This window comes from Saccostrea cucullata, unplaced genomic scaffold (genome assembly GCF_032062105.1).
Source record: "Saccostrea cucullata isolate Sc308-1 unplaced genomic scaffold, CSIRO_AGI_Scuc_v1 ctg1711, whole genome shotgun sequence".
Classification (NCBI taxonomy): Eukaryota; Metazoa; Mollusca; class Bivalvia; order Ostreida; family Ostreidae; genus Saccostrea; species Saccostrea cuccullata.
In genome coordinates this window covers 56637-83668 of record NW_026924079.1, presented here as the reverse complement: position 1 = coordinate 83668, position 27032 = coordinate 56637, and the positions used below count along the sequence as shown (strand labels likewise).

General features: G+C 34.2%; 1 protein-coding gene across 2 annotated transcripts in view; it reads left to right on the top strand.

Annotated features, from left to right (window-relative positions):
- LOC134265656 (palmitoyltransferase ZDHHC7-like) overlaps positions 1–25604 on the top strand; it is a 142211-nt gene extending 116607 nt beyond the window's left edge. Inside the window, exons 7-8 of one of the 2 annotated variants that reach the window (XM_062747878.1) lie at positions 18275–18383; positions 25316–25604. In XM_062747878.1, coding sequence (XP_062603862.1) covers positions 18275–18383; positions 25316–25392 — 186 coding nt within the window. In that variant the 3' untranslated portion in view covers positions 25393–25604. The remainder of the gene's footprint in view (positions 1–18274; positions 18384–25315) is intronic. The other variant, XM_062747879.1, reaches the window with a different exon arrangement.
- The last annotated feature ends 1428 nt before the right edge of the window (positions 25605–27032 follow it).

Below are 27032 nucleotides of genomic sequence, written 5' to 3'. Positions count from 1 at the left end.
TATTTGCAAAAGAAATATTTAGGGGCCAACCCTTCAACTCCTTAATGGGGATGTTTAGCGAAAAATGAAAAGTTGTATATTGTTCAGATCATTGTTTTGAACATCTTTTGTTCAATATCACTTATCAAAATATTTTCCCCTTTCGAGATATAAAGCGTCAAAGATTTAGCATTCTGGCCCCTTGTGGCCCCTATTTATGTATCATATGACATAAAAATCATAAAATATAGTTGTAGAGTGTTGAGATAAATGTTTCTGCTTCAGTAATGTATAACAAAATATTGACTGTTGAAAAGTTATGAAATAAAGACTTTTGGCCCCTTTCAGCCCTTAATTTGATGAGTCAGCACTTTTTTCTTGATATTATATCAAAAACCTTGTTATTATGCACAAATATTGTTCAATATGTTTTCACATAATAGTTATATCTTAGAAGATATGATACAAAAGGTCTCGAAAATTCACTCATTAATTTTGTCCTAATTTTTTACCCCTACCGAGCTTCCATACTAGGCATTTCCGGAAAATTTGAAAACCCAGGTGCACAACTACAACATGTCCTCTACTATCACTAAAAAGTTCAGCACTCTAGCTTTTGTGGTTTTTGAGTTTTTGAGTCGACAAAATGGTCACTTAAAATTCGATAAAAGGGCGATAACTTCTTACCGGAAGTGATTTATCAAAAACGAAAATGCCGGAATTAACTTCAGATAAAGATGCATTAACCCTGAAAATTTGAACAAAATCGAACGAGCCATCACCGAGAAATCCTCTGCACAAAATTTGTAAAGAAAAAAAAAAGAATAATAAAAGTGAAAAAGAAACAATAGAATAATAGAAGGGTCTTCCGCTGAAGACGGAAGACCCTAATAAAAGTGAAAAAGAAACCGAAGAATAATAGATGGGTCTTCCGCTGAAGACGGAAGACCCTAATAATAATAATAAAAGTGAAAAAGAAACCGAAGAATAATAGAAGGGTCTTCCGCTGAAGACGAAAGACCCTAAAAAGAAACTTTACAATAATAGAAGCTCTTCTGCTGAAGACGGAAGACCCTAATAAGAAACAGTAGAATCACTATAAGGTCTTCCGTGAAGACGAAAGACCTTAACAACTTCGTTTGGGGAACATAATTAACCATAATATCTATATGTTTCACCTTGCAATTATACCTCTTCAAATGGAAAAATATGTTGGGGTCATTAAAAAATCTTCTTAAGAACCATTGAGCAAGTGGAGCTGAAACTTATGTGGAAGCATCCTTGGTTAGTGTACAATCAAAATTGTTAAAATCATGACCCCTGTGGCTAGGGCGGGACCACAATAGGGAATCCAAGTTTTACATAGAAATATGAAGAAAATATTTCAAAAATCTTTTTCTAAAAAAACACTGGGCCAGTGAAGCTGAAACTTTTATGGAAGCATCCAGGGGTAGTGATAATTGTAAATTCTTTAAATCATGACCGCCAGGGATAGGACGGGGCCACAATAGGGAATACAAGTTTTACATAGAAATATATACAAAATATCTTTCAAAAATCTTCTTCTAAAGAACCACTGGGCTAAGAAAGCTGAAACTTATGTGGAAGCATCCTGAGGGTGTGCTTATTCTAAATTATTAAAATCATGATCCCCAGGGTAGAGCAGGGCCACAGAAGGGAATCCAAGTTTTACATAGAAAAATTCATTAAAAAATCTTCTTCTCAAGAACCACTGGGCCGGTGGAGCTGAAACTCATGTGGAAGTATTCTTGGTTAGTGTTCAATCAAAATTGTTAAAATGATAACCCCTGAGGCTAGGGCAGGGCCACAATAGGAATCCAAGCTTTACATAGAAATATGTAGAAAAATATTTCAAAAATGTTCTTCTAAAGAACCACTGGGCCAGTGAAGCTGAAACTTTTATGGAAGCATCCTGGGGTAGTGTAAATTGTAAATTCTTTAAATCATGACCCCAGGGATTAGACGGGTCACAATAGGGAATACAAGTTTTACCCAGAAATATATATGAAAAATCTGTAAAATTTTCTTCTCAAGAACCACTGGGTCAGGAAAGCTGAAACTTATGTGGAAGCATCCTGGGTAGTGTAGATTCTAAAGTATTAAAGTCATTACAGGAGAGGGGGGGGGGGGGGGTAGGGAGCAACAGTAGGTATAACAAGAAGCAAAATCTGGTAAAGAACTGCATCAACCAAGTTAATCAGGTGAGCAATGTGGCCCATGGGCCTCTTGCTTTTGTTCTCTATTGCAACCAAATCATGTGCCCGTGTTCGAAACTTTTTTCTCGTGGCCCACTTGCTTATTTTTACGAAGATCGCAAATCTTTTTTTTTTTTAACCCAAAATAGGTAATACTATCCAACAATATCGAGCCGCAATTGGATTTCTTAGGGCCCCGCTCGGCGGGCGCTCTATAGTGATCAGTCTTTCCGTCCGTCCGTCCGTTTGTCCGTCTGAGATCTCTTGTCCGGAGCATATCTTCTCTCTCCTTGGCCCAATCTGGCTCATACTTCACCCACAAATTGTCTTTGGGTTACTGGTGTGCAGTGGTGACCTTGAACCATGTTTCTAGGTCAAAGGTCAAGGTCATAGAATTATATGAAAAATCATTGTCCAGATCTTATCTTCTCTCTCCTGGGCCCAATCTGGCTCATACTTCACGCACAGAATGCCTTTGGGTAGCTGGTGTGCAATGACCTTGAACCATGATTTCTAGGTCAAAGATCAGGGTCATAGCAGATTTATATGAAAAATCCTTGTCCGGATCATATCTTCTCTCTCCTTGGCCCTTTGAATAAAGGATGTGCAATGACCGTGAACCATGTTTCTAGGTCAAAGGTCAAGGTCATAGAATTATATGAAAAATCTTTGTCTGGATCATGTCTTCTTTCTCCTTGGCCCAATCTTGCTCAAACTTCACCCACAGAGTGCCTTTGGGTAACCAGTGGGCAGTGACCTTGAACCATGTTTCTAGGTCAAAGGTCAAGGTCATAGCAGAATTATATGAATAATCCTTGTCCGGATCATATCTTCTCTCTCTCTCCTCGGCCCAATCTGGTTCATACTTCACGCACAGAGTGCCTTTTGGGTAAAGGGTGTGCAGTGACCTTGAGCAGAGTTTCAAGGTCAAGTGTGAAGGTCAAAAATATTATTTTTCAGGGAGTAATACTTTTTGTCCCCTTTAATCTCAAACACCTTCAATATAAACCCTTTTCAGCTACGTTACATTTTCATGTTCATTGCTAAAAGCGGGGCCCTTTGAGATGGCCACCATCTCAATGATATCTAGTTTCTTTACGTTTTTACTTCGGTACTTTCCGTAAATTTTCGTATCTAGAGAAACTGGTTTTTCATGCACGAGCGCTTTAGAATATTCGATTAATGCGACGTTCGTTACAAAGAATCGCAGGTTGTTTTGTGTCTTTGGTTTAAAGAATGCCCGTTATGCAAATTATTCCATGTTTCCCACTATTGTTGATGTCCCTGGCGTAGTCTCCTAACTAGACAGTGATTCCTTATGTTTCCATGTTTACTTGAAATAACAGTCTTAAAATATTATCGTTTTACAAACAGCTTGACATTTTGCTTGATAGGGCGTGCTAACCTTTTGTATGCTGATTATCATTTTACTCATCGATTGGATGTTTGATTTCAATGGAATCAAAAATACTTTGCTTATGAAACATAGAACTCAACAATACCACTGACAATACTGACCAATCGTATTGAATCACACGTTTACTAGCATGCAGTAAACATTAACTATACGTGGACAGACAAAACAAGTTTACAACCTATAATGATGATATTGATAGCTACATAGTACAACAGTAGCAGAGTAGCCTTACTAATTCCATTCTTTGAATTTTCTTATACGTATATAAAACCATCCGATCAAATCATAACAAATATAATACATGCTCTTTTGAGGACAGAGATCGGGCTTTGACTGACCATGTGTTTCTGGTGAGTACAAATGCCGCACTGGTGAACAATCATTCAATGTGATTGGCCAGTATTCTCAGGATATTTTTGTATTCTGGGTTTCATATGCAAATTAGTATTGATTCCATTGAAATGAAGCATCCAATCGATGAGTAAAATGAAATCAGCACACAAAATTTTAGCAAGCCCCATCAAAACACTAGATTTTCTGACGTCAGAACAAATTTGCATGTAAATTAGCTATCTGTTTACTTTACCTACTGATGAATGAGTGTAAGAACAGCTTCTTTTCCAGAACTATCAGGGATTGGAACGATCTACCACCCGATATATTGAATATAGATAACTACGGGGTTTTAAGACCAGACTCGTAGTACATCTGAAATAAATACCAGAGCCAAACCTGTTTTATCCTGCACTAAAGCTGTAAATAGATGATTTTTAAACTTTTAAAATGCACCTCTTGTCTGACGTCAAACTTGTGTGATGGATCGGTGACCTCTTACAAGTAAAGAAGAAGAAGTAGAAGAGTTGCAATACATTGTGGGCTACTACAAGTACTCAGATGTGTTGAAAATAAAGACCAACTTGAATTGTCCCTTGGAAACTTATTATCATTTCTTTTTTGAGATTCATGGAAGAAATATTTAAAATGATGTATAATCTTTCATTTCTATGCTCACATCTACAAAATTTGCTTTATGAAGCCTTATGTCAACTTATAATACATCGGCCTAAACCATTGTTCGAAGAGACGTTCATGTAGGTGCTATGTGTCAATAAAGCATTGTGTTTTTTTCACGTGATATACGTGTACATATTGTTAGACAGCAGTGTGGCAACGCACTTTGAAAAAATTACGCACTTTGAAAAAATTTTTCAAAGTGCGTTAAAACTGAGACAAAATCAACGCACTTTGAAAAAAATTTTCAGAGTGCGTTAAATTTGGGACCAACTCAACGCACTTTGAAAATTTTTTTCAAAGTGCGTTAAGAGTTTACATCAATATATTTTACCATGGAGACACTTAACGCACTTTGGAAAAAAAATTATGTAAAAATAAAAATTCTGGATTTAGATTTTACAATGTAGTACGGGAAATATTTTATTTCAGTTAAAAAAAAAACATCCCCTTGCCAGTCGCCCGGTTTCGATTCCCATGCTATACCAAAAACATTGAGTGACGTTAGATACTTTCAATAAATGATTTAACCTAAAACAGATGAAAACTAGAATTTTTTAAGTACAGTAAAACGTATAAGAGAAAAAGAATTTTCATAGCCCCCCCCCCCCCATTTCTTAAGATAAATGCTGTGCTTTAAGTCGTTCACTTTTATCATACCCCCCCCCCCCCCCTACATCTACTTATTACAGACCAGAATTTGTAAAAAGAAACGGAATAATGATATTAAACAATAATTTCTCTATTTTTTTTTCTAAAAGATCCATTTCCCTTTAATAATATTTATCAAAACCTAAAATATTTAAAACATCAATAGATCATGTCCTGAAGTGACCTTATCATAAAAAAGTTATCCAACCAGGGTCAATTACTTATCACACCAATCATTTGTAAGAATATTGATTAAACTTTAATTTTTTTTTCAAAGTGCGTTAATATGGTCGATATTAACGCACTTCGAAAAGAAATTTATTTTTTTCAACGTGCGTTAGCTTGGTCCCAAATTTAACGCACTTTGAATTTTTTTTTCAAAGTGCGTAATTTTTCAAAGTGTGTTGTAACACAGCAGTACAAGGTGCGCTATTATTATTTAGCTCCTAAATATTATCAACAAGTTTTTAATATACATGCAAACATCAACGTGTTTGCACATTATTGGAACTTTCCAAGCAACCCTTAATCATCAAAAACAACTCCAGTATTAAATGTAAGCATGGAGCAATGTCTTTGGAATAAGACATTGCAATTAATCTTTCAATTTCGGACTTAAAAAGTGATAAGGAAGCTATACGGTTTTTCCGGTGACGAAGTGAATATGAATATTATGCAAAAACCGACGAAAACCACGTGTCGCCACTGAATCGTAAAAAAAGGAAAAAGTATGAAAAATTTCAATTCAAACGCGACTCTTTGCAGAATGTTTTACCTTACTTGGTCAAAAGGAGAGGTGGATCCTTCCTCAGCATATTTCAAAGTATGTTTTAATGCCAGAAATGGAACAGTTTTTAATTCAAGTCTAGGAGAAAAGTTTGTTCAACAACAGGGCAACACCTTTAAGGGCTTTGAAGCATTTCGAGCAAAGATGGTCAATTCAAAAATTCTTATTGGCTTTCCATGTGGAATTTCCAGAATTTTGTCATTTGGATCCTTTGATCGAATATCATCCATATTTTTATTTCTTTCTTCTTTTTTTTCAAGAGCTCAGACTTTTTAGCAGTGCCTTGTCTTCTGGGCATCAACATTTGTGAGCTGCTTCTCTTTTTTCCTACAAGAAGAAAAATTTTCTGAAAATGCTCATGGAAGTAAAAACTTAAGACTTTTTTGTATTTTCTGGCATTTTTGTTTCATTTAATTTTGCATTATAGGCACTTCCAAATTAAAGCATTCTGAGGTGGAATTTAAGGCTATTTTCCTTTGCCGCCATGTTGTAGATCAATCGGGCCTATGAATGTTTTGAGCCTCAGTCTATAATTAATGTATGCTACTATAGCTGGATCCCAACTCAAAGCAAAGTTTGACAAAATTGTTCATTAAAAAGAGACATAATAATTTTTACAAAAAGACGGTAACATTTACAGACAAATTTCTGATTCAGTGATTGCCTCCATTTTTTCTAACTCACCAGTTATGAAATATAGATTGATCTTCTGAATATATATTCATCCTTCTTCGTATTCTGTTATTTTCTTAAAAGGTTGCCAAAGAGTGACTATGCAAATTATAGATCACTTAAATATCGATCCTCCCACTCTGCAAATTCACACTTCCAACGTCTCGCGCGGTTCAAGTCTGCGCCTCTTCAAAAAGTAAAGTAGAGCTGAGTAATATGTTCGAATTTCCAAGATTTTTGTTTAAAAATAATAACAAACACTATCTGAAGATTTTTAACATCAATATAAGTTTTATCAATGAAGAATTCGATTTTTTTGCGTCATCAATTACACATGCATTGCATTTTAGTTTTGTATTTTCATAACAAGTATGGCGGCCCCATAACCGGAGGACTTGACATAATAACAACAATCTCTCGGTACTCAACTCGCCCTCAGACTGAATATTCTTAGCTGTGACGACGTATAGGAGAATTAAGACTACAAAATACGAATGTGGATTATGTCATAGATACTGCCTTACAACCATGCAGTCTGTGCTCTATTATTTACACACGATGCACGGAAAAAGCATGACATTTTAACTGCATCAAAATTAATATATAGCTTTTCGACCAAAGAATAATACGGTACAGTACAGCTAAGAGATGTAATTTTTTAAAATTTTAACTTAATTAAGGTCTTCCGCTCAGGCGGAAGACCTTCTACTGATTCTGATGGTTAAGATTATTCCTATTATTCTTTTTTTTTTTTTTTTAGACGCAAACTTTGAGACCTCGTAACTCGCTCATTTCTTAACGAATTTCGCTCAAATTTTCAGAGTTTTTGGACGTTACAAAACTCAATTAAAATGTTTTCATACATTTCAAAAATTCCCTTCCGCTTTCGAGTTATTTCCCTTTAAATGAAAATTTGGTACTGTTCGTTTCCAGACAAAGGCTCAGAAACGACAAAAGCTGGAGCAGAATGTCTACTGCATTTAAATACTAGAAGAATTGAAGTTGTGCACATCGGTTTTTCTTTTTCGATTTATGCGCTTAAAACGGTGTTAGACAGGGGTCAAAAATGAGAATGCCTAAAAGCGCCAAATTTTACATATATTTCCTTGTGTATCTTTTAAACTAAAAATAATTTGTTAAGACATGTTTCACAAATATTGTGCATAATTTTAAGATCTATCATTTGACATCATTAAAAAGGGGCTGGCCCCTCAAATTAGGGGTCAAGGGAGCTTGAAAGTTTTTCAATTGCATTATAACTCAAAAACGATAAATATTTCGATATGGTTATCGATTTGAAATGGGTCTTTAACATCTTATTGATCTCATGAAAACGTTATTTGTTCGAATCTTGTGTTATTAAATGAGCAGCAAACTTTATAATCCATGTACAGGTAACTGATTAATTTTTACAGCAAGTGAAGAATTCTTTATGCGTACGCGAATAACACGTACTATAACTGAAATAAACTGGATAAGAATAATATACTTAACTAAATTGAATGTTAAACTTTGTTGAAATAAAGTTTTTAACGTATTCTCTAGCTGGATGTCATACAGATTATTCAGAGACAACTTTCTCCTTGTATTTAGTTTAAATTACAAGACGGGAGATAGGAAAAATACTTATCATCTTTCATTCGATTGATACTCAATGTAGCATTATTTATTTAAAAAAAAAAATCAAGCTTAAAATAATTCACTGTCATTTAATTCATGCATCGTGAATTTTCCTCGGACTTTGACTGTTTTTGTTTACAATTGTGCAACCCGTTTATCGATCGCGCATTGACCTATATACATTCCGGAGGTCAACATTACCGCTCTTTGATTTTTACGCGAGTCCCAGAGTTATCTAAAACGATGCTAGTCATCGATTTACTCAGTTTAAAATCAAGAATTTGACATAATATTTGCGTAAATCGTAAGAATATTTCTAGACACAAATATAAAGGTTTTCTTGAACATGTATGAGTATTAAAAGATAAAATGTCTGATTCTATTCTTTGACGAATGAATAAAAGGCGTTGCGATTTTACTCAGGTATAGATGATTTCTCTGGACGAGTCCATCGGTTACATTGATAGGTGACGCAGGATGGCCTATCGATAACTCTGCCAATTTTGATTGTGATTGTAATTGCACATGTACATAAATTAATGTTGAATTCTACACTTGTGAAGTACATTATAGTTTCGTTATTTAAAGAATCGGGATATCACAACTGCAACTTAATTGTTTTTAATTTTAACATATTTACCGTATATACTCGCCTATAAGTCGGTCCGCCTATAAGTCGGTTGTATTTTTTAAGCTTATGTTAGAAATTTGACCTTCTAAAAAACCAATATATTTATATCTCGCCTATAAGTCGGACATAGAGTTTTGGACCAAATTTTAACTCCCAAAAATCCGACTTATAGGCGAGTATATACGGTAGGCGCCATCGTCTCCCTCTCGACTTTGAAGTAATTGCAATCGTTACATGTATACGGGCCTATATCAAGTTATTCTAGTTGCTTACAAAATACGCATTGAAATTTAAAATAGGGCATACAATTATGCATTAGCAATTGTAGCAGGAAAAATTGCGATGTTGTTTATAATAGCAATTACAAACAAACATGAGAAATGCACACAGTAAATTGTAAGAGGAAGTGACGTTTTCAATTCTCATGAAAATCGAAAATTAAATTATAAATTTCTTTTATTTCATCGAATAAAAAGCTAGAATATTACAATGACACGATTTTATGTGCATGTACTTGATATTAACTAAGTACATGCTGTTTTACACAGAAGAGCACCCAACATATATAAGCTTTAAGAATACGAGAAAAAAATTGAAGAATTAGAAATTTTTCTTACAAATTCACAATTGCTTCCTGTAATTTCAAACAAATATTCCAAGCCTTTAAATTCTTTCGTGTTTATTAGACTAAAAGAGATTAAATTATTAAATTTCCACTCATTGCGATACGTAACCCCCCTGAAATGATACAATGCTTTCCTTCAGACTCGAGAATGGCAGGCCAGGGCTGGTGTTGAAATCCATGATTAATCCATAACCTATTTAGTATTAACCAATAATCATACGCGATCTTTTTTTTTTTTTAATTCGCAGGTTGTCAAATAAATTTTTTTTAAAAGTCGGCAAAGATAAGTACGCGTCACTAAACTTTCTTATTCATAAACTTTTTAATTTCTAAAACTTGTGCCGATTAGAGTATACAATCGAGCATCGAAGTGTGTACATGTACTACAGTGTAGTTTGTTTTTTTTGGGGGGGGGGGTTACCAGTTTTTGCTGCATTCGATTTCCCGAATTTTGCATTGCATTTCCGACAATTAATAATTTTATTTGTTACATTCATTATTTTCATTCTAAATTTTTACACTATTGTTTTTAGCAATTCAACGTTAACAAAGTTAATAGAATATAATTGGTGAAAGTAACACAAATGATTTATAAAACGAAAGTCAAGCAATAAAAAGTTAAAGTTTGTATTTTGAAAAATAAATCAAGTCAAGTCAAATAAAACAAAGACAGGTTGAAACGCTCACACATGGACATACACACAAATGTTTTGGTAACTCGGAATAGTCCAGAGTAAAGCTATATTTTCTTGATACGGAATGTCCAATACATCTAATGTTCACGTCCGGGATAGTCCACGGCAGTTTTATCACACATACGCAATTATCATACAAGTAGAACGCTCTTTGAGGTTGAGGATTGACACTTATTCCTTAGATAAATACTGAGTGACAAATTCCTTTTTACTGTCTTAACTTAACTTGATAGGTAAATAATTTTAGCATATGTTAAAAATAAGCATTAGAAATAATTCTTTTCATAAAATTCAATTCTGTTACATTTCAAATGAATTTGTAAAATTAACTTTATGACAATTGTCTAGCTGCAGATCTGTAGCTCGCTAGCTGTTCTTAAAAATTTGAGATGGATCACCAGAGAGCTACAGTGCTACACATACAGCATTATCTCAAATTCAGGCTCAGAAGGACTAGTAACTATTAAAAACACACGATTGTAAGGAATGTTTAACTGTAGAAAATTTTAAGGAATGTGCTAGAGACACACGGTAAATAATATTTTTAGATTCAAGCAGTTGAAAAACACGGATATTGAATATAGCTTCAGCGCAATTTTTTCTAATATTTTCTATTTTTTTATTATTCGTATTTCTTTTAACAATTTACTTGACCTACTTAAAAAATAACATTACTTTAAATTGACCATAACTATTGAAAGCTTTCATTTTATAAACATGTAATGTATTACCCGTGTCAATATTAACGCCTTTGAAAATTCATTATGATTTTTGACCCTTTGACCTTGAAGTTTAACAGGCTTTTCCAAAATTTAAACATTGCCTAAAATTGACCATGACTTTTGATAAAGAAAGGATAACGCTTTCATACCTAGATTTACACATGTATATACGTATTAGCTTTGACAAGGCCTATCGAAAAAAGTATAGCTTAAGAATTCGTCAATACGATAGCACACAAATTGGCTTTGCTTTTCACCAGCGTGTGTTATGGTGTGACGTAAGGTCAATTTAACAAGGTCAAGGTTGCAAACATTCCTTTACTATCTTTTTTAATAGTAAAACATAAATAAAATGAGATCTACCCTTAAAAGATTGCTTTAACATTAGAACGTGGCATGACCTTGACCCAAGGTCATTTCTCCCTGTCCGCAGCTCCGACGGAAGACCCACTCGTTGCTTTGCAACGAGCTCGGCTCTAGTTTATAATACGTTTTTTACGAAGATCACGAAGATTTTTAGCTCACCTGAGCCGAAGGCTCAAGTTAGCTTTTCTGATCACATTTTGTCCGTCGTCCGTCCGTCCTTCTGTCTGTCTGTCCGTCTCTAAACTTTTCACATTTTCGACTTCTTCTCAAGAACCACTGGGCCAATTTTGACCAAACTTGGTACAAAGCATCCTTTCGTGAATGGGAATTTAAATTGTTAAAATGAAGGGCAAGTCCCCTCACAAGGGGAGATAATTAAGAAAAGACAAAAATAGGGTGGGGTCACTGGGCCAGAAAAGCTGAAACTTATGTGGAAGCATCCTGAGGTAGTGTAGATTTTAAATGGTCAAAATTATGACCCCCCGGGATAGGGCTGGGCCACAATGGGGAATCAAATTTTTACATAGAAATTAGCTGCAGATCTGTAGCGTTATGGTCAAAGACAAATATATAAAACCATAACGCTACAGATCTGCAGCTACTTCTCAAGAACCACCGGGCCAGAAAAGGTGAAACTTGTGTTGAAGCATCCCGGGGTAGTGTAGATTCTGAATTAATCAAATCATGAACTCCCCCCCCCCCTCCGGAGGGGTTGAGGGGTTGGGCGGGGCCACAATGGGGAATCAAAGTTTTACATAGAAATATATAGGAAAAATCTTTGAAAATCTTCTTATCAAGAACCACTAAGCAAGAAAAGCTGAAACTTATGTGGAAGCATCCTGGGGTAGTGTAGATTCTAAATTGTGTAAATCATGACCCCCGGGGGTTGGGCGGGGCCACAATGTGGAATCAAAGTTTTACATATAAATATATAGGAAAAATCTTTGAAAATCTTCTACTCAAGAACCACTGGGCCAGAAAAGGACTTGTGTGGAAGCATCCTGGTGTTGTAGATTCTAAATTGTTCTAATCATGACCCCCGGGGGTTGGGCGGGGCCACAATGGGGAATCAAAGTTTTACAATGGGGAATCAAAGCATCCTATGATAGTGTAGATTTCAAATTGTTTAAATTATGATCAGTGGGGTAGGGTGGGGTCACAATATGTATTACAAGGGGGAAATCCGGTAAAGTACGAAATGGTCAAAGCTTCTCAGATGAGCGATGTGGCCCATGGCATGGGCCTCTTGTTTCTAGAATGTTTCATTTTCTAACAACTTGTTTAAAGTTTGACGTTAGAGAAAATTCGGTCGAACAAAGTTGTGTTGTGAAAAAACGAGATTATTTAATTAAAGCACAGTACATGTATGATCAATATAACTGGTTAATTTAAATAATGAAGGAAAATAAGTAATCAATTTGAAAAAAAATGCTGTCAATGATGATGCAGTGTTTGTTTAATTATCTTCAAATAAAAACACGAAATATTTAGAGATTTCATGATTTTTTTTTCAGATAGTTGGTGAAAGCATGTTATTAATCATACCGGGGTCTTGTTCAACAATTGCATCTGCATGCAAAAGTTGTATTACGAGAGTAATGAATGAAAAATTCATATGACCCTTTCATGAATACATCATGAATGTTCATGAACGATTCATAAAAGTTCCTGAAATTATGAATTCACCTCGCACGGGTTTTCACGCTGTTAGTTAAATGATAATAAATCGAAATACTGTCTAATTTAGTAGATTTGAAATGCAAGAGGCCCCATGACGTATTATTTTACTATAAAAAAAAATAGTCCCATAAAAACACGAAACAAATTTATTGATTATTTAGGTACTGTAGTCAAATATGGTTTATTCTACCTATTCCCACTTTTTGAAAATCAGGTAGGAAAAGGTAAGATTTCATGTGGGAATAGGTGGAATTTTTGTGTAAACAAATAATTAACTATGAAAACACATAATTACTATGTAAACAATGATCCACAATTATTAATGAATACCTGTTGGAATAGAGGACCAGTATATTCACTTTTTAGAATTATAAATCTGACTTTTTTACTATAATATTTGAAAGAAAAATAAGTGAATTAAATCCTTTTTTACAATGTTCATAATTTCAATGCCCCCCTTCCCCGATAAATCTATTTATTTTATGTTCTAGAATTAAGATATGAAAGTGCTTTTTTTCTTTGTTATTTTCTCAAATCCATATTTTTCATTGAAATAATTCATATTTTTCATTAAATTTATTCGTTATTTTGTTATTTTCTCAAATCCATATTTTTCATTGAAATAATTCATATTTTTTATTAAATTTATTCGTTATTTTCTGTCTTAAAATGTACAAAATACAGATAAATCTAAGAAGGAGTGTAATTAGTCAATTACTGTAAAAACAAATTAACTATCTAAACATCTATTGTTCTTTGCAAGTGGGAATAGGTGGAATTGAAATTCTTAAAAAGTGGGAATAGGTAGAAGACACCGTCAAATATCAACATTTACAAAATAAACAACAAAAGAATTTTACATTATGATCAAAGGTATTCAATGTTTACATGTAACGACCATATTTTGTACCCAATAAATGGATGGTCCAATATTTTTCATCATGGTAACATTTTAAAGATGCTATCAAATAAAAATGCTCCACCAAAGGAATTTACAAAATTTTGATTATTGTCCAATTAATTTCACATTGAATTTTACATTGAAGTCTATGGGCAGCGCATGTTTTTATAAGATATTGTAAAAAGTAATTTTAATTTCAAATAAATCTCTTGGTGAAAATATGCATGAACTTTTTCTTTATTAAAATGTGAAATAAAATGAATTATTTACCGTAGAAATTTTGAGTAATCAAAATGTTCTTCTTTTGAACAAGGGCAGATAACTCTTCAAAATCTCTTAATGTGCAAAATGACAGTCTTCTTAAATGTTATCAGTCTTGTGAATTTGGTTCATGTCACTTTTATCGTTATTTAGTAATCCGTTTTTAAATAGTTTAAAATTATTTAAAATCGTTCAAAATTCTTTCATTATTCATCGAATACCTTGTTCAGCATGGTCAGGAAACAGTTTTGTGTGGATGTTAAAATAGCAGAGCAAGTTGAGTTGCTGAAGAAGTCGGATGGTAATGACTGAGGGACGATGTCTGTATCAGATGATGGAGTGCAGATCTATGTGGCAATGCTGATTTCTCCACGTGGTTCAGATGGGCTGTTTACCATGTTTACGGAAGTGGAGATCGCGGTCTCGCGAGGCCTCGGTGGTAGTGGACAGCGTTGCGCTAGTGACTTGCTTTTGATCCGAAGATAAATTTATTTTCCTGGCGTCCGGTTCCTTGATATGAAAGTTTGAATTCTGCGGAGTTAGAACAATTTAAATAAAAATATTTAACATTCATATTATAGAATATTAAACAAAGATATTCTAAATGTTTAACAAAAAGCACAATAATCATAAAATTAAAATTTTATAAATAATGGGGTAAATGTTTCATACAATCCTGATTGACGAACTCTGACATGATTGAAGTGCGGAGAAAATTAGCACGAGTGTTTTTTGTAGGCATTGTCCAAAACAAAGACCGCATTGTATTATCAACAATTTTACTTTCTCTTTTTAAACATCCTTAACAGGATTTGTAGTATTTATTTTAAAATGACGTGTATATTTATACATAATTTCCTTTGGAAAATTTTCAAAAATTTGATAAAATATTGATTTCTTAAAAGTACAGTATCTTACAACATCTAAGAATGTGTCATAACCTTGACCCAAGGTCATTTGAGGAAGTTCAAGGTCACTGGAAGAAAAATTTCATAATTCGTGTCCGGTCCATATCTTTCTCATGGATAAACTTGGTAGGTTCTCATTTCACACAAAGATTCCTCCTGACTTAAGGATGTGTCATGATCTTGACTCAAGGTCATTTGGGGAAGTTCAAGGTCACTGGAAGAAAAAGTTCATAATTTGTGTCTGGTCCATATCTTTCTTATGGATAAACTTGGTAGTTTCTAATTTCACACAAAGATTCCTCCTGACCTAAGGGTGTGTCTTAACCTTGAACTAAGGTCATTTGGGGAAGTTCAAGGTCACTGGAAGAAAAATTTCATAATTCGTGTCCGGTCCATATCTTTCTTATGGATAAACTTGGTAGGTTCCAATTTCACACAAAAATTGCTTATTACCAATGAATGTGTCATGATCTTGACCCAAGGTCATTTGGGGAAGTTCAAGGTCACTGAAAGAAAAATTTCATAATTTGTGTCTGGTCCATATCTTTCTTATAGATAAACTTGGTAGGTTCTCATTTCACACAAAGATTCCTCCTGACTTAAGGATGTGTCATGACTTTGGGTCAAGGTCATTTGGGGAGGTTCAAGGTCAATGGAAGAAAATTTGTGTCCGGTCCATATCTTTCTTTATTATGGAAAAACTTGAATCTACTACTTCGCACAAACATTGCTTTTTACCTAAGGTTGTGTCATGACTTTGAACCAAGGTCATTTATGCAAGTTCAAGGTCACTGACAGAAAAAGTTCATAATTCGTGTCTGGTCCGTATATCTAGTCTATTTTTTTTATTAGGCTGCGCCTTCATTTATAAAAAATATAATGAGCAATTACATTTGCACTAAAAATGTTTTAGCATTTCTCTCTTTTCTTAGATCCATAAAATATTCATGATTTAGCATTTCTGAAAAATCCAGCGGGGGGTATTTTGTCTCTTTTGGACAGTTCTAGTTACAATGTGCCAAGCATTTTCCAGCAAAACAGAAGAAATGTAGTGGTGGATCTAGAGGGTGGGGGGGGGGGTGTTAACATCCTCTAAGAGAGAGCGAGGAACCCCACATATTTCATATTTGTTGCGTTTTTATTAAAGTAAAATTATAGCTAAGTTTAAACTTTAGTTTTGTACTTTTATGTAAAAACTACTTAAACATCAAACTTCCACCAGATCGAGTTCGTTTGTACCAAAGTGAGTGCAGAGATGCAGAGGTCTATGGACAGTTTGCTTATACATATACCGGTAATATTGTACATGCATTATGCATGAAGAAAATCGACAATGTCGCATGCAAGTGTTTCATGTCACGAGGATATTTTAACAGATAAATATAAGAAATTTTAAAAACAGATTAGTTCCTGATTACTTTATCAAAGGAACAATTAATTGGTTTGCGGCCGATTTTTGACGCATTATCAATTGTCAATATGTTTCTTGTTATTTATTTTGTTTGTGAAATGATATATCATATCTGATTACTTAATAAACAATTAAACAAAGCATCTACTTTTTTCTTTGGTGTATTTACATGCAGGTTGACATTTGACCTTTCGGTAGTATTTCAGTAGAGAAATATACATACCATAGGTATTACCATGAAAATAAAAAGATTCACTTTTGTAGTGTTTATCATAGTGAAAATTGGAAATGGAAATATTTTGTACTATTTACTGAAGAGAATAAAAATGACTTTGGACATCCTCCCCCTTAGAAAACATGGACCCCACCATCATTGTTTTTATTATTTTTTTTATTTGCTTTTCAGGAAATCTTGGGCTGGATTTTTTTTTGACTGAGGTGTGACACGCCCCCCTCCCCTTTCCGAAAAAAAATTCTGGATCTGCGCCTGTATCTACTGAATGTCCGCAACGGGAGATAACTTGACAATGTGAAATTTGTCGACTGTGGCATGCGATGATCTTTGACCCTTTTTGAACTTCAACCTAACCATTTGCATTTATCTATTTTTATGCAATCTATACATAATCTTGTACTTACCGATTGTCATAGGTCTTGTCAACGAATTCATGAAATATAATCCATATAATCCAATTAAAACACAACTGATTTTAACTGACCACACTGCACCGTCAGCATACATGTGCTAAACAATCTCATTCCGCAAACCTTTGCTGATTCCGTCGCCTTCATTAGATGAAGTATGAATCGGCCGAGGTGTGCCGTGGTGATATCTAAAAATATGATAATGGGTGACGCAAACCCAATGTGAATGTAGAAATTTTCAATAAGATGTTCACACGTAAAACTGTACAAGAACAAATTTCAAACTATCATAATAAACGACGTTTTAACATAACTTTGCCATCTAGGTCTATTTTAAAAAATGTGTGTGTGTGAGAGAGAGAGAGTGTGTGTGTGTGTGATGGCGGGGGGGGGGGGGAGAGAGAGAGAGATAGGCATTGGCAAATTAGTTGGGTTGTATTTTCAATGTTTTTTTTTTCCTGACCAAATACTAAAATCAGTTTGCACATTTTGATAAATTCATCAAAAACGCTTTGTACTAAAATAATATTTTATGTCGTTGAGAAAGTAAATTTAAAAAGTTCCAAATTATGGGCAAAATATTTATCAGAATCTAATTAAGTAATTTACTTCATTAATTAAAGTCTGTTATTTCAGACTGGTAATGAATTAAGTATACAAAATACATATATGAGGCTCATAGATCATATGGTCACCTGAAAATTTTATGCTCAATTTGACGAATACATGTACGGTGATAATTATAGAATTAATTTGACTTTTTTCGTTGGAAAGTCCAATATGAAGTAGTGTGTATTTAGAGGCAAACACCTTAGTGCGTGTATTACTGTCTCATGACAGCATCTAGTTATAAATTATTGAGATGAGGAAATTAAGCATGTTAAGATTATAAACCTTTAGATTTTGTTTACTTGGCATAGTTGCAATATTTTTTTTTTAAATCTTATGCTTATAAGACATTAAGTTTGCATGTTTGTGCAGAAAAAAAAGATGAAGCATGTACCGTTTCATATTAGAAAGAACAGGTCATGTTTGAATTTTATAATGTCTTTTTTTAATTTATTTTCATCATGCAGATATCAGCCGTTCTAAATGATGAGACAGCAGTTGAACATGTAAAGAGAGATGGACCTAAGAGGCACAAAAAATCATCATTCGCTTTAATGCAAGAAGTTTTTGGTAAAGGTATGACTATAAAAACCCATTGTACAAGGTGTCCCAGAATATATATCATTTTATGATAACGGGGTATGTAAAACATAATTTAATGGATATTGACATACAACAATTGCACTTGAAACATTGCCTATACTATAGTTTTATTTGCACAATTTGACAGACATTGAAATAAGTTCACTTTAAAAATGCTATCGTTTTAAAATAATGCCCTCTTAATGACCATAATGACCAATCTGGGTAATGGTCCTATTTAGACATTGCACAAAATTTCTTAAGGAAACTTAAGACTGCAGTGCACTTCTCTTTAGCTATAATCTGAATTTTCATTGAAAATATACGTTTTTAGCTAAGTTAAAGCGCTTCTAAATATGTGAATCTTGTGGCCCGAGGGTCAGTGGTTTTGGTGTTAGTGCGCGGCTCTATTGATTATATAGTGAAAATACATTAATTCTTTGAAAATCTTCTCTGCTCCTGGGTATTAAATAAACTAAATAACTATATAGTTATGATGAGGAAAAGTGCCTCTTCAAATATTGTTAATTTTATGGCCCCAGGGTCAGGGGCTCTTGTGTTAGGGTGGGGCTGTATTGATTATATCGTGAAAACATATTACATGTAATTATTTAAAAATTTCTCCTCTGCTCCAGGGTAATAGATAAACAAAGTACATAATTATGACGAGGAAGAGCGCCTCTTCCAAAATTGTGAATTTTATGGCCCCAGGGTCAGGGTTTGTGGTGTTAGGGCGGGGCTCTGTTGATTACATAGTGAAAATACATTAATTCTTTGAAAGCTTTTCTGCTCCTGGGTATTAAATAAACTAGCTAAGTATATAGTTATGATGAGCAAGAGTGCCTCTTCCAAAACTGTGAATTTTTTACCCCCAGGGTCAGGGATTCGGGTGTTAGGGCGGGGCTCTATTGATTATATGGTGAAAATACATTAAATGTTTGAAAATTTTCTTCTCTGCTCCTGGGTATTTTAAAAGCAGATGAACTACCTACGTATATAGCTAAGGACTCTTCTTTCAGAATTGTGAATTTCAAGGCCCCTGGGTCAGAGGTACAGAGGTATTTACATATATACTGTTTGAAATCTGCTCGTTGGTATTAATAAAATATTTTTGATAAGCCAGAGTGCTTACTTGGATGTTTCATCTAAGGATGCACACTAATGGACTGCAGATGCTGAATTCGAAATACATTTTCCAGATAATAGACCAGGTAAAAGTTATGGGTGCAGGTCTATCACCAAGAAACTATAAGACTTTTTAACAAAACTTGCACAAATGATGCACCAAGGGATGAAAACTCTCAAACATACTTCAGATGCTGGATTTGAATTACATTTCTTTTTGGGCAACTTGTTTAAAGTTTTTTAGCTCACCTGAGCTGAAAGCTCAAGTGAGCTTTTGTAATCACCCATTGTCCGTCTGTCTTTCTGTCTGTCTGTCCGCCCGTCCGTCTGTTAACTTTTCACATTTTCATATTTTTCTCAAGAACCACTGGGCCAATTTTAACCAAACTTGGTACAAAGCATCTTTGGGTTAAAGGGAATTTGAATTGTTAAAATAAAGGGACATAATCAAGAAAATACAAAAATAGGGTGGGATCATTAAAAAGTCTTCTTTTTAGAAAAAATCCTTGAAAATCTTCTTTTCAAGAACCAGTGAGCCAGGAAAGCTGAAACTTATGTGGAAGCATCCTGGGGTAGTGTAGATTCTAAAATGTTAAAATCATGACCCCGGGGGGTAGGGAGGAGCCACAATAGGGAATCCAAGTCTTACATAGAAATATATAGGAAGAATCTTCTTCTCAAGAACCAGTGGGCCAGGAAAGCTGAAACTTATGTGGAAGCATCCTAGGGTAGTGTAGATTCTAAATTGTAAAAATCATGACCCCGGGGATAGGTAGGGGCCACAATAGGGAATCAAAGTTTTACTTAGAAATATATAGAAAAAATCCTTAAAAATCTTCATTTCAAGAACCAGTGAGCCAGGAAAGCTGAAACTTATGTGGAAGCATCCTGGGGTAGTGTAGATTCTAAAATGTCATGACCCCGGGGGGTAGGGAGGAGCCACAATAGGAGGTACTAGTTTTTTGTAGAAATATATTGGAAAATTCTTCTTCTCAAGCACTAGTGGGCCAGGGAAGCTGAAACTTAGGTCGAAGCATCCTGGGGTAGTGTAGATTCTAAATTATTAAAATAATGATGGGGGTTGGGAGGGGGTAGGGGGCCACAATAGATGTAAGAAGAGGGGAAATCTGGTAAAGAACTGCATCACCAAAGTTACTCAGGTGAGCGATGTGGCCCATGGGCCTCTTGTAGTTAGGTCTATTCCAAAGTAACTGCAAGCCCTTACAGATCGAAATTGCATAAAAATTTGTATATTTGGATTTACATTTTTAGAATATTGGTTACTTAAAGACAACATTCGTTGAGGTGAGCTCCGTAATTTCTGATTACCTATGTTTTAGCTCTACTGGTAAGAGACCAGTAGAGCTCATGCGATAGTTATGCGTCCGTCGTCCGTCTGTCTGTCTAGCTGTGCGTCTATTTGTCTGTCTGTAAACAATTTTTTTCAAAATGCTACTCCTCCTACACTTTTGGTCTGATTTCAAAATAACAAAGCATACAAGCAGACTACACGAAGATACGTAATTCTCTATATCGGTTTTTGATTTCGATGAACGGTGTTGCCGTGGTTACTAAAAATAGAATTTTTTTTGAAATACTTTAAAAATGCTACTCCTCCTACAGTTTGGTTTTATGTCAGTATAAAAAATAGAAAAATGATCGTAGCACTCTTTAATATTTCTTTTCAAAGTTTCACGACAGTACCATTTCTACGCCGGTATATTGAATCATTCTCTGAAAATAAGAAGCCGCTTCTTATGAGTCATTTTAAGTGGAAAGTGAATCAATTAAATTCGTACGTTTCAGTTAGTTAAGTAAATATTGATTTTTTTTAAAGCTTTGTTCATATTTTTTAAATCGTACTTAAAACTTCCTCACCGAAAACAGTAAATATGTATAAACAGTATAAGAAAATTTCAAAAAATACATGTACATGTACAGTAAATGCACGTATTTTCTTCGCAGAATTGATATTTCATAAAATTTAGGAAAAACATTAATTACTGATTAAATATATATTCTGTAACATGTATTGTTTTAACATGTTCATATGACTTGTAAGCATTGTTACAACGCGAAATTTAATAACAACGCAAAATGTAATAAAGTCCATGGGATTATTACGTTTTGCGTTATTACATACTGCGTTGACATCAACGCGAAATGTAATAACACAAAATGTTGTAACATTATTTTTGGTTTATTACATTTTACGTAATTATAGCCCACGCAACAAGTTGCGTGAGGTTTTGTTTTTGAGCCGTCAGTCAGTATGTCAGTATGTCACTCAGTCCGTCAGTCCTGTTTTTTTATTTTTTTTTTATAACTCCTCATAAACCACAGCACACAATTTCTTCAAACTTTGCAGATATTTAAGACACAATATCTTAAATATAGAGATGAACAGTTTGTCATCGCAACTCCTCTTAAACCGCTGCACAGAATTTCGTCAAACTTTGCAGATATTTAGGACACAATGTGTAGATGTGCATATAAGTGGGAAATTCCGATTTCTTAATTTTTCCTGGATTTTCAGCACTTTGAGTTTTGGGGGAGTGTGGGGTATGTGACCTTGCTCACTTTTTCTTTCATTCTTTCTTGCATCGAGATCAACGCAAAATGTACATGTAACAAGGTACTTTTTCGTTGTTGCTTTTTCCGTTATTAAATTTTTGCCCTTAAAAGAACGCAAAATGTAATAAAGCAATATGTAATAAAACAAAATATTATTCATTTTTCGGATTGGGGTGGACTCAAAAAAAAAATTAAATATGTAGCCATGGGAAAACTCACTTTACAAAATAGTTAGAACTAGGACAATGAGCCCAACGTTACGATTTTACGTACATTACTCAATCTAAATGTAGCTTTCTTTAAACTCTAACCCCATTTTTTAAAGTTTTTATTGAATACACAATACTTATAAAATATTAATTTAAGTTTGATTGACCTCTTTTTAGAAATCAATCCTATTAAATATCTAACCGTTAACGTTTTGATAACCAAACATTGATTATTAATTAGCACCTTAGAAGTGTTATTATGTGTTTGTCTATCGAGCAAGAGAAGGGATGGGGTGGATGTTTACTTCCTATGCTGATCATTGTATTATTATAGTCACGAAAAAAAATATGTTTTTATTATTGGAGAGAGAGATATTTTGTTTTTGCTGGTCTGCAATGCACATAATGTATAAAACACTATGAAATTATAATTGTTAATAAACACCCCCCACCCCCGCTATTTTTTTTTACACCTACCAGTACAAATTGAAATATTTTTTTATTTCATCGCATTTGTCTACCAAAAAGCAAAAGCACACTGGTTTTATCTTTTAAAAAAATGTTTGGATGCCCTCTCCTGATCGACTCAAAACTTTTCAACCTCAGAAGCAATTATTTTTTAAGTTAATCTGGAAAATTCTATTTTTTCCGAAAAAATAGAATTATTCTAAAAATTAGCATTGAAATAAAAATTTTCTGAGAAAAAAATATCTCGCCTACCTACCGAGTCGAGAGAGGACAACCAAACAATTTTCTAAAGGTGGCCTGGTCAATAAAATCCCCTTCCCACTTTTTTAATTTGCCATGCCTATGATTTGAAGGAAACGAATACCTGAGCATATTGAGTTACATACTGGAATAACTTTATCTAAAGTGATAAAATAAGACTGAAATTGTTATTTGGATTTTTGAAATACATGTACATATAGCTAATGAAATCAATGTATAATAAAAAAATTATATACATATATTAGCATGGTTATTTTTAGCTCTACTGGTCAGAGACCAGAAGAGCTCATGCGATAATAATTCGTACGGCGTCCATCTTTCTGTAAACATTTTTTTTTTCAAAATGCTACTCCTCCTACAGTTTTGGTCTGATTTTAATACAACTTGGCACACAAGTAGACTACACTACGATACATGATTCTATATATCGCTTTTTGATTTCGACGAACGGTGTTGTAATGGTGACTAAAAAAATATAAATTTCTGTGAAATACTTTCAGAATGCTACTCCTCCTACAGGACTTGTCTTTTAATAGAACTTGGCACACAACTGCACTCACAAAGATACATAATTTTCTGTTTTTGGTTTTTGATTTTGATGAACGGTGTTGCCATGGTCACTAAAATAGAAATTTCTATTAGATACTTTTAAAATGCTTCTCCTCAAGTCTCATTTGCTACTTTTCTCTTCCATACATTTGTATAGGTCCAAACCAGAAAAGCTACAGTCTCGACAGAGACTTTTGGTTTCCTTTTGTTTTCTTTCTTTTCTTCGCCCAATTCTCAGTTTAGAATTATAATCAACCTGGCTGAGCAAAGTGTGTTATTATACAATTATGGACTGTTTAGAAGGGAGACATCACCAGTTATCAGGTCTGAGTAGGGTTGTCACCCGAGGGCGCTTGCGCCCGAGGGTGACAACCCTACTCAGACCTGAATTCTGGTGATGTCTTCCTTCTAAACAGTCCATAATAGTTTTATTATCCTGAAGAATATATACAATTATTAATTAGATAGAGTAGAAATTAGTAATCAAACCTCTTAATTTCTTCTACTCTGCTCCGATTCCATACTTTCAAAATATGTCAACAGACAACTTTGACGTCATCGTTAGAATTTATTGTTTACCGATCCCGCATATTTAGCCATTGTACTTATAAATAGGAGTTATCTCGCTTAAACCACTGTAGTTCTATTCAAAGGGCGACAACACAGTTGTAACCCTGCATGATCGCTTACGCTATTTCATTGTCATCTGAAGGGGGATAACAGTTGTCTCCCTGCGCGTGAGGGAGACATCACGAGTTGTCTACCTGCACGTGACCTGCTCTAAACCAATCAGATTGACTGTATAATTCTGAAGGATAATAATACATTTTGCGTCGAGAACAACGCAAAATGTAACAACACAAAATGTAATAATCCAAAAGTCATGTTATTATATTTTGCATTGATCTCGACGCAAAATGTAATAACGCAAATTGTTATAATCTCGGTTTATTACATTTTGCGTTGTTATTAAATTTCGCGTAGTAACAAAGCATGGCAGAAATTTATGTCAAGGGTTTCCCCTTTTCTTTGCTCACATCAATCTTTGACCTAATAAAAAAAGATAAAAGAAATCTTTGGGTTATTTCCGTTACTTTTGCGTTTTTAGTGAGATTGAACCTGTTTTGATTCTTTTTATTTTGATATTAACCAGTTTAGTTAAATCAAGAGGCTCAGGGTCCACATCGCTCACCTGAGCACTGTATCTAGGAAAAATCTCTTTAGTTTTGAAAAGCTTCAAGGTGCATAGACACAGATTTGCTGTTAATATGTTTTTAAATTTTGTGTATGATTTCATGACTTCTATGTTGCTATCAATAATATTTCAAAAGAAAATCTTTTTTTAGGGGGGAGTTATTGAAACTTCGAATTTCTAGACTGACACATACTTTCACTTTCCAATTTTTAACTTTATCTTTAATACTTGAGAAAAGTAGTAATTTTGTTGTGTATTAATGAAAAGTATTAAAACTATAAACCAGAAAATTCAGAGTAGAAATGTGCGAAAAGAAAACCATCAGTTTTGTCAGTCCGTGCTCAGCAGTGTGCGCCGAGTTTAACAATTGAATACACATTAACAACAATAGAGCTCGTGCCCTGTTTACCAAATTGTGTACGTTTCAGGAGTGTATTCAATTTGTTAAACTTTGTACACAGCATTGACATTACTATGGAATGGGATTGATTTTGCAGGATATCATTGGATACTTTTTTGCCCCTAATAACTTTTATCCATTTCAGATCATCCAGCACTATGGCTGTTTCCATTGCAGTTTCGACCATATAACAATGACTATTCCAACCTTAATCTTGTATAATAATGGTGTGTTGTCTAAACAAATGTATAATTACGAACTGTAATATGTTTTAGCATCCAAACCGCAGACGCTTAATCTCTTAATTTTTTTTATGAATAAAACAATACTATACTATTAGACTTGTAATAACAAGGTTCGTTATGGTAACAATTCTTGTATGTTTTCCTCTAACAAATATGTAAGTGTTTCAATATTAACGGATATAGCCATTTTTTATAAATATTCAATGTTATGTTCAGTTTATTTGGCAGTTCTAAAAGAAATGTCACAAAATGTTGAGGTGCCCATTTTGCATTTGTACATGTATGTGTACAGTATATAGAGGTTTTGAGTTGTAATACTAATTTAACTCAGTTGTTGTTTTATAGTGGTTTGTGTACTTTTCAGTTACATAACTTTGCACTTCATATGATTAAAGACAATGCCAGAGACTGTTATATATTTATAAAATATATCAAAGTGCATCATTGTATGTATCATCCAGTTTATTAGCTTATTTTAGTCGGGGTTTGATTGGATATTGTTTAATGTCCCTCTCGAGAGTAATTCAATCATGGAGACGCCACCACTTACCGTTATGGGCCAGAACTCAAGAACCTCTTGACCAATCAGTGTCAAATTTGTCACATGGTATCCTTGACCCAAGGGCTACCATTTATACTAAAACTAGAGTTGGAATCCTTAAACAAGGGGAGATAATCAGGAAAACAAAACCAAAAGTAGTGGTTGCTAAAAAATCTTCTCCAGAACCACCAGGCAGATTTTCACCAAACTTACAAATAAGGATCAGGATATGTTGAAGATTAAAATTTGCACGGGGAATTACGCTCGGTCAAAGGGCGTGGTCTCAAGGTCACTTCAAGATTGACCTAAATTTAAACTTAATAAAAAAGTTAATATTTTGCTTACTATAAAGACTAGGATCATCAAACCTTGTAAGTTGATGCATCTTAGGACTCACATCATATTTACTAAACAGCAGGTCACGGTGTCCTACTTTTTCAATTTTGCAGGTATTTGTATTCAAATTGATTTGGAGGCATATTTTAGACACTTAAAGCCTATGATCATCAAACTTTTGTTAGTTGATGCATCTTTGGTCCTCGAACAACGTCAACTTAAAAGTAGGTTGTGACCTACTTTTAAGCTCACCTGAGAGGAAGGCTCAAGTGAGCTTTTCTGATCAAAATTTGTCCGTTGTCTGTCATCTTTGGCGTTGTTGTCGTTGTAAACTTTTCACATTTTCATCTTCTTCTCAAGCACCGCTGGACCAACTTCAACCAAACTTTTTCAAAGTATCAGTGGGTAAAGGGGATTCAAGTTTCTTCAAATGAAGGGCCACGCCCTCTTCCAAGGGGAGATAATAATGAATTAGTGAAAAAATAATGGCATTTTTAAAAAATCTTCTTCTCAAGAACCACTTGGCCAGGAAAGATGAAACTCATGTAGAATCATCCTTAGGTAGTGTAGAATTAAATTTGTTCAAATCATGACTCCCGGGGCAAGGCTGGGGCCACAATGGCCGATCAAAGTTTTACATAGTTATATATTAGGAAAAATCTGTAAAAATCTTCTCCTCAAGGTCAATAGGGACGGGAAAGATGAAACTCATGTTGAATCATCCTCAGGTAGTGTACATT